Consider the following 11,292-nt stretch of genomic DNA (forward strand, 5'->3'; position numbering starts at 1 on the left):
TTTATAAAGAAATTATGATTTATTTAAAATACATTAAATCTTTAAAATTCTTGTAAATTTATATATTTTTTTTAAAAATCTTGTAAATTTGTGTTTTAAAAATTCTTCAAAATTTAAATTATTAAATCTTAATCATACAAATCTTCTAAAAAATCATTACAATTTTACAAAAACTTACGTCATTATTTATATGTTAAAAACATTAAATTCCAATTGAATACAATTAATTCCTAATCCATAATTTATATGCTTAAAAATATATTGGTTCCCCACCATTCATACACATATTTACCTTTATTTTCATAGAATAATAAGAAACAAAAATTCATTAAAAATATTATAAATTAAATGGATAGATTATTAATCTAAAAGTATTTAAAATTAAAAAAATAAAATGTTTAAGTTTGGTGGAGTTAATTACTTTGAAAAGAGATTCCATCACTGATCATCACGAATTGATAAGGTACGAATAATGTCTTTACTGTAATAAAAAAATTCATCCACTATCCATTCGTCATCTATGTTGATATCGATTTAAAAAATATTTTTAAAACTCGCAAGTATTCTAAATATCCACGTATATTTAAAAAATTATATTTAAAATAAAATTATAAAAAAATATAATATTAAATTAAAATTTAATTTTAATTAAATTTACCATGATAGAATATAAATTAATTAACTTAATAAAATAAAAATTAAATAATTTTTATTTTTACTGATAATATAATATTTATACCGACCCATTTTAAAATACTCACTAAACACTCACCGATATCAACTATTTATCCCAAATCTTATACGTAAAAATCATCCCAATAGATATTTTTATCATCTCTTAATCCAATATGTCTGTGATGCCGATACAATATATTATACCTGTTATTTTCTTTATGAAATAATTAAAAAGTAACTCCTGCTTTGAACGTATTTATAAAATTGTAATAAATGGTCTGAATGTTTATTATTTAAATAATAATAATAGTAATTATTATTCTTTAAATAGTCATTAAAAGATGGCCGTTAAAATAATCACAACTTATTAAGAATTAATAATATTTGTCTTCAATTGTTTCCATAATTTAATGAAAATTAAATGAAAATTAAACTTTAAGAGTACATAAGTTCTGTTGAGTTTTAATTATTCCTCGATAACACCTCAGTAAATATTAGAACAGCATTGAAATATTTTTTCATTATTAAAAAATCAATACACATCTATATATGAAAAATCAATTTAATTATAAAATGATAAATAAGGAGAGGTTGAATCAATATTTTTAGCTGAAAGATATACGGTACTAATAATACTGCATGTTTCATTTAACTATATTGATGATTATATATGGATAAATAATAAATTATTAAGAATTTCACTTTTAAGGGAAGGGATTATCATTAATTCAGTAGTATAAAAAAATTGACTAGTATTCCAAATTCGAGTAATATCCACAAAATTTACCTTTTTTTTTATATGTTAAAAAGCACTTCTCTGTATAAATAAGATTAATACCTTAATGCTAACATTGTAAATTGATATTACTATATAATTTTATTGAGTGTCAAATTGAGTAGATACATATCTATTTTAGATTTTGAAAAACCTATTTGAATACAATATTTATTGTTCTCCTTGCTGTTTTTCTCTTATTACCATATGATAAATATTCTTAAACTATTTTATATTTTGAAAAATGCATTGAATTGATCTTGTGATTTTTTAATTGTTATCTCATATTAAACAATTTTTTATTGTGTTAAAAAATAACACTTATAATTTATAATAACAATAAATTAATTTAATATATCAGAAATAAAAAAATTAAAAAGCTACATTTATACAAACTCAATAATACACAAATAGAAATAAAAGAAAATTGTGAAAAGATTACGCAAGACTTTACATTGTTGAAATATAAATTTACTAGAATAATAATGTATATATGTATATATGTATTTGTATAGAATAATAAGAATAAAATTATATTAAAAATCTTAATAATGTAAGAATATTTAAATTGAATGTCTAGAAATCTATCAAAATAAAATTGAAGTATTGAAATTTACTGAGGTGGTGAAAATGTTGTTGGGCCCGGTTATGAGAAACAGGCCCACGTATGTTCGTGCTCAATGGATGCTGACGATGATATCTGTTATATGATATATATTGATTGTGCTAGAAAGTTCTGTTTTCATGAAAGAATTAGGAATCATCATGCATAAATTGGGAAAGCAGTTCTAGGTTTCAAGTAATTGGGTTGATCTTTCACCACTCTTTTTCGATTTCGCCCTCTCTACTCTCCCATTGTCTTTCTGGTACACCCTCTGTCTAATCTCCCCTTTTCATTTTACGGATTTTGAATTTTAATTATCTTCATCTGGTTTCGCGTTATGCTTCAGCATTTTTCATTCTTAGTTAGTGTTTGTTTTGTTTTCTTCCTGTTTAAATCAACTAGTTAACATGATTTTTCGTTCATTGGTTCTGTAATTGAAATTCGATATATGCAAATAAGCCTTTTGGCCTTCTTTTTCTGGGCCTTTCTAGGGATTATCAGGAAGTTGCTAGGGTTTAAAGCATGTGTTTACATTTGAAAACGATGATTAATAGTTATATTCTCTTACACGTTCATTTGCAGCAAGAATTTTATAACAATATATACTCATTAATTAGACTTCATAAGGGGGATTTATAATGAAAAGATTTTTCTGAAATAGCTTGTATTAAATCCTTGATTAATATTTGAATGGTTTATTGCGTTTTAATTACCCTGGTTGCAACCTGTATTTTCAGTGAATACTGCACATCGACAGAATGCACGGACGCGGGGGTGGCAGGGATCCTTTCTCCAATTTTGGTGACCCTTTTGGTGGGTTTGGAGGGTTTGGTTCCTTTGGACCTCCCAGGAGTTTAATGTCAAGCTTTTTTGGGGGTAGGGACCCGTTTGACGATCCTTTCTTCACCCAGCCTTTTGGAGGGCTGTTTGAATCTAGTTCCTTTGGTAGTTCTACTGGGTTTCCTTTTCCACCGGGTATGCATCAATCTGGGTTTTTTCAGCATCAAGTCCCAGGGATGCAACCATCCGGGTTTATTCAACATCAATTCCCGCGGGTGCATCCGTCCGGGTTCCTTGACCATCAAGCTCCAGAGCCTAGTAGACAAAGGGGACCAATCATTCAGGAATTGGACTCTGATGATGAAAACGAAGACACAACAGAAGAGAGGAAAGAAAATCCAAGAAAGCATAGTAGGTCAAATGATGAACCTTCAGTTGAACATCCAGATGATGAAACTGAAGGTAATGCATGTCTTCTCCTTCAGCAGTAGGGGCTTTTGCTCTATCTCTAAAAAGGGGCAGCTTGGATTTGCTTACTCTGATTATTATAATTCATGTTGCAGGGAAGAAGAGCAGACATTTGTACTCTGGAAATGAGTACAACAGAGTCATTACAACTGGGCCTCAGCCTCAATCTCAAAGCTTCTACTTCCAGAGCTCAACAGTTAGCTATGGCGGTGCAAATGGAACGTATTATACCTCCTCAAGGACAAGAAGGAGTGGGAGTGATGGAGTAAGCATTTGAATTGTTGATTAAAAGCTATAGTGAAAGATTTGCTGAATGTTGTTTTTCTGATGCCATTTTTTCTGTGTTAGGTGACCTTTGAAGAGCGCAAGGAGGCTGATAGTTCAAAAAGAGAAGCTTCTCACTTAATTTCTAGGGGCATTCATGGCAAGGTATACTTATACATTATCTTTGGTTCCTATGGTAGATTCATTTGTTTTGGTTTTGGAATAACTTTTTGCTGTTAACTTTTATTTCTTTAACTTCTAACAGGTCTCTTAATCATGTGGTTTTGCTTATATGTGATGTTTTGTAGGGTCATTCCCTCTCCAAGAAACTGCATTCTGATGGTAGGGTGGATACTATGCAGACTTTGCACAATATAAATGAAGGTAGGTCATGTATATGATATTCGTTAAAGTATGGTGTGATATCATATGACCATAGTAGTCAATGGTTCATTATAGTGCTGCTATTGTATTGTTGCCTACGGTTGCAGCAATGGCCCCTTTGATGGAAGGCTGGTTTGTTGCAACTTTCTATAGCAGTGACTATTTAATGCAACCATCTGTCCGGTAGCTCTCTTCTGAGTTTCCAGCTAACTCACATTCTTTGGGACTCTTTCTGTAGTCTTTACTCTGATAACATCCTTGGGTTTCTGTTCACCTCAAAAAGGGACTTATGTTTTGTTTTCCACATTTGTGCGTATGATATGTTATATGTCTATGTTCCTTTTTTTCACTGTTGTGTTCAGTTCAGATAGGTAAACCTTACAGTGACCTTTGTCTCTGTACATTTTTTTTCCTTTTATTTTACTTGCATGACCCTTCTTGTTTTTGACTCCTGTGTTTGGCTAGAATTATGACTTTAGCTGTTAATATGCAATTAATTATGTCTATCTTTGTAGCATTTATATACTTGTAATGGAAATTATCTGTTATTATAGAAATTTGGTAGTTGTGATCATCCTGCTATCCACTATCGAGACATGATGGTCTTGAACCACTATTCGGGATATATGAGATTACTTTCACACTTTCATATTCTTGTATGTCTGCATTCCTGAAAGGTTTTTGAGTTGTGATANTGTAGATGAACTTACTGGCTTTGAAGAAGAATGGAAAAAGAAGGGTCAAAACTATATGCCTGGATGGACTGGGAGTATTGGTGAGTAATTATCTCTATTCACTGGAAGATATCTCTACCATTTACAATAGGATATTTACAGTTATATGTTTATTATGATATTTACAGTTATATGTTTACATATATGTTTCCATAGTTTCCTTAACTATATTCTTTTAACAAATATCTGCTAAATATTGTAATTTACTCATTGGATTATAACTATTAATGTACTTGAATAACTATAATTGAACAAAATNAAGTAATTTGCTGTATTATCGATAGTGTGTGCTATGGTGGTAGAGTGGCTAGGGCTGCTGTTTGGACAGTATAATAGCACACGGTTTAGTGTCATGGCTGTAAGCGCCTGTACGCACTTGTGTGCAATTTGGCTTTGCACCAGTGAAGTATTCCTAAACTTTTTAAATGCCCTTAAACCTCAAGTTTTGAGTTTTAACAATTCACAAGTTTTTTTATTTTTTGGAGCAATGTCTTCGTGAAATGCTCTGCGTCCTGAGTGCGACCCCCCACTTCTGACACCTGCATTTTACCCCTGTTCTTTTGGTTTCTAGTGTTCTCTTTTGTTAATTTTTCTTCTCTTTTCTCTTTGAAGAAAACAGGGGCGTATTTAGTTACTTACTATGCGTAAATAATTCAGAATAGTGGTCATCCTATGACGAGCTATCCCACTGTATTGTTTTTGCATCTATCAAGCTCGGTACAAAAATGATGGGCATCAGTATTTTTTTTTTTTAATGAATGAAATGCATTTTTACTATTTTTCAAAGCTGCTAGGTTTTCCTTAAAAAATACTACTAGGTCAGCTTATTCACGGGCACTTTCGTAGCGCACCACTATGTCTGTATTTCCATTCTCGAGCTATTTTTCTGATATCTTCCTTTCATTATTCCTTCAACTCCCACATTCGCTCACACTATGAAATAATTCTTCCAGTATGTTTCGGGTATTCTTCTTTATGTTCATATACTTTTGGTTATGTATTACATTTGCAAACTTGCGATTGTTTTTCCCGTGTAACGCAGATTCCTTTTAAAGTTCCCTATATAGCATATTGTGCACCATATTTACATAAATAACACAGCTTTGATTTTAGACCAGAATTTGATTCTTGGAAAGCCGAACTTCTTTATTTTTCCTTCTCATGTTTCATATTTCAGCACTATAAAATGATGTTTTTATTATGTTCACAAGGTGTGCATTTCTTTAGCAAAACACAACTCATGGTTGTTGAAAGTATATTTTTCATTTTAAAAGGAGCTACGGTTGATTTGTTGTTTGCCCTTTTAAATCTGTGCTCTTGGGTGTTTCAGAAGCTAGCGGTAGTGATGGACAGGCTGAGCAGGCGAGGCGGGGAGGTTGGGCACTTCCTTCATCGGAGCATAGCCATCAGGTGACAGGAATATCAAATGAAGTTGGTTCTTCTGGCGAATACAAGAGAGTAAGGGCACATTCAAATGGTGGCAGTCCATACAACCGTCCAGGAGTAGGGCGTGGCCGAAATTAAGGCTTTAATGTTCCTAAAATACTTAGAATCAATTAGCGATGTACACAGCGTCGTATGTTAGTTAGTACTGTTACTCTTATGCGTTTCTTCTTCCCTTTCCCTACAGGTATATCACCTTACTATTACTGTTAATATGTTTCTTCTTCCCTTTCACAATAGGTATATGGTCACTTCTGTCGTTTCTCTTATGCTTCTGTCCATTGCAATTGTTATGGTGATGATAGGGGTTTAAGACCGACATTATGACCTTAATACATCAAATTAATAGCGTCCTCTAACGCCATGCATGAGTTGTTTACTTTTTATATATTTTTCTGGTTTGCGTGAGATGTTTTCGTGCCAAGAACATGTGCCTGATGTTTTCTTGCTAAATGTCCAGAATCGGCTAATTCTACTTTAATTAATTCTTGTTATGTGATTTGGAGAACTGCGGTTGGGTAGGATTATACAAATCAATCTNCTAATTAAAAATGAAAATTATTCAATTGGATCATTCTTGTTAGATAGATGATGAGTCTCGCAACGTAGTTTGGTAACTTTTTTAGACCAATGAAATTACTATTAGACCAATACATATATGTACATAAATTGTATGATTTAAGATTCTTAAAAAAATACCAACCTAAAAGACTCCTCCTGAGCAATAAATCGTCTTTGAGGAATGTCACCAGTGGATAAAGAGGTAATTGTTGGAGAGCCACCACGGCCATAAATAAACTAACAACAAACCATTTTTTTCATGAAAAAAGCATATATGGACGGGTCAAATGTAATGGTGATAAAAGAGAGGACAAAAGAGACAGCAGTGGAAGAAGTCATGGATGAACAGGAGAGAGAAACTATAAAAATAAAAAATTATCCAATCAAGGCACCTGAAAAGGGAAAAGAGCAGAAAAAGGTTGGTAGATGACGGTGCTGTCGATAGCGATAGATGGCCCCGTCGCGGGCAGCGGCGGATGTAGCGGTAGATACCATGTTGAATATAGTGAAAAACTAAATTTGGGATCTATCTCCCTTGTGTTAAATACACATAGGGTTCTTTATTTATCATAGAAGAAATATGGGCTAAGCCCAAAATACAAATAAAATATATCTAACAATTCTAAATCACTTTTGGTTTCCGTAGTTAATCTTAATTAGTCTAAGTATTACAAATTAATCTTGGTTCCCTTAGTCAATCTCGAGTATTATAAACAAGGTATTATGAGCACTCTTGGTATTCAAGTATTATTATCACTCCTAGTTTACAAGTGCTTTCTTACAAGTCACAAACAACTCTTTTAGAAAATATAGACGAGTAATACAAAATATTTCTGAAATTTTATAATTACTTTCTCTCCTTTATAATTATTGTCTCTTTCTCTCTCTCTCTCATCGAAAGCTTTATATGATGTGAACTTGGAGCAAAGTACTTGTTCTACAATTGTTATATTGTTTTCTTTTTTTTCGCTTTTTAAGTATGAGTGTTAGACACTACGAGCTCGAAGACAGACCTTTGGAGCATATAGACTATAATAACTTTCTTATTCTTTTTCTCTCAATGAAAGTTGTTGACGTTATGATTTTGAGGATAAAGCGACAAGATAATTATACAATGATAGTTCTATTTTCTCTTTTTTTTTTCTTATATTCCTCTTTGTCTTCCTCTCTCGTTCTTCACATTTTCTTTTTTTTTTTACTTGTGCATTTTGTTGGGACTTTGACAAGTGTACCAAATAGTTTCAAGTAATAAAATTGGTAAGACTGGATATCGTTTCCCAAGAGACTCGTTTCACTAGACAATCGTATAATTTTGAACTAACCTAGACTAAATAATTCTTCCATAATTTGGGTTTTAGTGCAATTAAAATAAACATGAAACATAAATGATAAAAATGATCTTAGGTACTCAAACACTTGGAATTGGTAAGATTAAAAATTATATGGTATGGTATTGTTGAGGGTATGATTTCACCTACTTCACTCTTATGTATAGAAAATTACTTCCTCTTCATTAATATATCAATGTCAATCTACTAATTTACTCAAACTCCAATTCCTTGGTAGAAAGAGCCTAGGCTTCCTCATTAGGCTCCAATCCCTGGAAGACCTAACAATTATTTCCGCATTAAGAATTGAGATTTAAGACGACCAAAGGTCCTAATTCTATCCCTAGATACTATTTTCTTTAGGTATTTAATCCAAGTCCAGATTTACCCAATATTTCCCAAAATTAAGTAAACCCTAGAATCATGCCATGGATAGCAACTTCACAACAAGCATTAAGAGAAGAAATTAAACACTAACAATCAATGAAAGAGGCATATATTCATTCAAAACAAAGTAATTTACATAAGAGTTCAGTGGCTACATCAATCCCCCAACAATAATGGAACTAGTTCTCCATGAATGGAGAGCTCAAGCTTACAAAAATGGAGGAAATGGAAGAAGGAATAAGACCCAAGGATGAAGATGGATTGTTCCCACAGCTCCAAGCTTGCCTCCAAGAGCTCAAACAGAGAGAAAATGCGTCTGGGTAGCAAAAGATCCAGAGCCCCTCGCGTTTTAGGCCTAAAAAGACCTAATTTTTCCACATTAGCATTGTCACCGCTCAGCTGCACCTCAGCTGCACCCCAGTTGCACCCCAGCTGCAACCTTCCAAAGAGTAGGGCGTTCAGCTGCACCCCAGCTGCACCTCAACGACAGCCTTCCAGAGAGCAGGGCGCTCAGCTGCACCCCAGCTATAGCATTCCAGAGGAGAATGAGGCTCAACAGCACCCGAACTGCACCCCAGCTGCACCCTAGCGACAACATCAATCTTTGCTCAATATTTCCTCTTTTACATTCATTCTTGCTTCTGTGGTTCTTCCATTCGTCGGTTTGACCAACAAGTTTCATGTACATGATCCAACAACCAAAAACTGGGGATTAGTGGTGAAATTTAAATCAATTCAACTCAAGATGTAGCTACTTAGAAACTTAACAAATTGAGGCATAAAGAAGGTACCAAGCTAAGAAAGAGTTGACATTTTCTCTATATTCACTACTGAAATCATAGTAAAATATGTCATTATCACATCCTACCATCTTCTTTATTCTCTACTGCAAGACATCTTTATATAGACTTCCACAAGAGATGTCTGTTAGACACATAATTAACTTCTAGTTAGGTTTCATAGCCTTTTTAGGTAGCTTGGTCAGACTCAAGTCTATGTTATAGAGTGACATAGCAAGAAGCTTTGAGAAAAACATTTTAGGAATGTCTTTTTATCTCAACATCTTTTTGATCTTAGTGCAAGACTTTTTGAATAAAGCTTGGTGTTATCATTTATTGCACTAAAAAAGAGAACAAAGCATGCAAGTATGAAAGCACTTTTTTCATACAATATTAATTGTTTTAACCATTAGTCGTCATCTATCGCAACCGGTGTCGCGAGGGGACGACGATCCAAAAAAAGAAAATGATTTTTGAAAAAGAGATTTGGAGTCGCAACCATAGTTTATTCTGGAAAACTATGGAAAAACCATAAAACGGTAAGGCACGGTCCACGAAAATCGGATTCTAGGTCCGGGAGTCGGTTATGTGTAGGGAAGGTATTAGCACCCTACAACGTCTGCCCGAAGGCGGTACCTTTAATTAAATACGCGAATGTGATGTGGTTTTCAAAATGTTTAACTATCCCAAAAAAAGACATTATAAAGAAACAAAATATATATTTTTTTTTTTTGTGCCCGACAAGGATTGACCTTGCTCCTACGTATTGTCATTAAAAATGAGAAATCAGGGTTACGTAGTTCTAGCTGAAAGATTATTCGTTGTTTAGAAAAGGATGTTTTGTGTTTTGGTGTTTTTACAAAAAAAGGGAAAGGTTTTAGCACAAGGCCTACGCGAACGGTCGCACGTGTGCTTAAACCTTTTAAAATAATTTTTGTTTATTTTTTAAAGAAGAAGAAAAAGGTTTTCAGCACAAGGCCGACGGAATGGTCGCACGTGTGCTTAAACCTTTTGAAATATATTTTTGTTGATTTTTTGAAAGAAGAAAAAGGTTTTCAGCACAAGGCCGACGGAATGGTCGCACGTGTGCTTAAACCTTTTGAAATAATTTTTGTTAATTTTTGAAAGAAGAAAAAAAAAGGTTTTCAGCACAAGGTCGACGGAATGGTCTCACGTGTACTTAAACTTTTTAAAATAAATTTTTGTTGATTTTTTGAAAGAAGAAAAAAAAGGTTTTCAGTACAAGGCCGACGGAATGGTCGCACGTGTGCTTAAACCTTTTGAAATAATTTTTGTTAATTTTGAAAGAAGAAAAAAAAGGTTTTCAGCACAAGGTCGACATAAAGGTCGCACTTGTACTTAAACCTTTTAAAATAAATTTTTGTTGATTTTTTGAAAGAAGAAGAAAAAGGTTTTCAGTACAAGGCCCACGGAATGGTCACACGTGTGCTTAAACCTTTTGAAATATATTTTTGTTGATATTTTTTTTGAAAGAAGAAGAAAAATGTTTTCAGCACAAGGCCGACGGAATGGTTGCACGTGTGCTGGATCCCTTTTAAAAATATTTTTATTGTTTTAATATTTATTTAAAAGTTGATAAAATAAAATAAATAGGTAAAAAAAAAACTAAATAAAATAAAGAGTAGAAATAAACTAAAAGTTAAAGTAAAAAGGTGTGTGGTGGTGCTTAAATAAGAGAAAGGGGTGTCTAAACCTAATTTACTTTTGATAACATATTGGGCCTAAGTCCAAGGAAGAAAAAGTGGTAAAAATGAAAAGGGTGTTTCATCCTATACCTCCAAGCCTTCATCCTGCACCTCCAAAAATTCTACTTTTGACCTTCTGACAACTGATCCTGCACCTCTAACTTTTTCAAAAAGTTTCATTTTTAACACTAATAAATATCTTTTCATATTTTTTCTCTTGCTTATTAAAAATCTGCACCACCTTAATAATAATTTAATTTAATTTAAAATTCAAATATTATTTAATATAATTTTATATTTTAATAATTATTAAAGTATGATTTATATTATAATAATAATTATATTAAATAATTAAAATAAAAATAATAATAGTAAAAATAAAAAATAAAATAGTAATAATCAAT

The 11,292-nt window shown here is 32.4% G+C and overlaps 1 protein-coding gene across 1 annotated transcript; it reads left to right on the forward strand.

Moving 5' to 3' along the window:
• The first annotated feature begins 2,170 nt into the window (after positions 1–2,170).
• On the forward strand, positions 2,171–6,515 carry LOC106768255. Its single transcript, XM_014653292.2, has 7 exons — positions 2,171–2,316; positions 2,792–3,296; positions 3,398–3,567; positions 3,651–3,731; positions 3,875–3,950; positions 4,651–4,725; positions 6,015–6,515. Exons 2-7 carry the CDS (start codon positions 2,813–2,815, stop codon positions 6,206–6,208), a joined length of 1,080 nt encoding a protein of 359 aa, XP_014508778.1. The 5' UTR covers positions 2,171–2,316; positions 2,792–2,812; the 3' UTR covers positions 6,209–6,515.
• The last annotated feature ends 4,777 nt before the right edge of the window (positions 6,516–11,292 follow it).

The sequence above is a fragment of the Vigna radiata genome, chromosome 7, assembly GCF_000741045.1.
Source record: "Vigna radiata var. radiata cultivar VC1973A chromosome 7, Vradiata_ver6, whole genome shotgun sequence".
In the NCBI taxonomy this organism is placed as follows: Eukaryota; Viridiplantae; Streptophyta; class Magnoliopsida; order Fabales; family Fabaceae; genus Vigna; species Vigna radiata.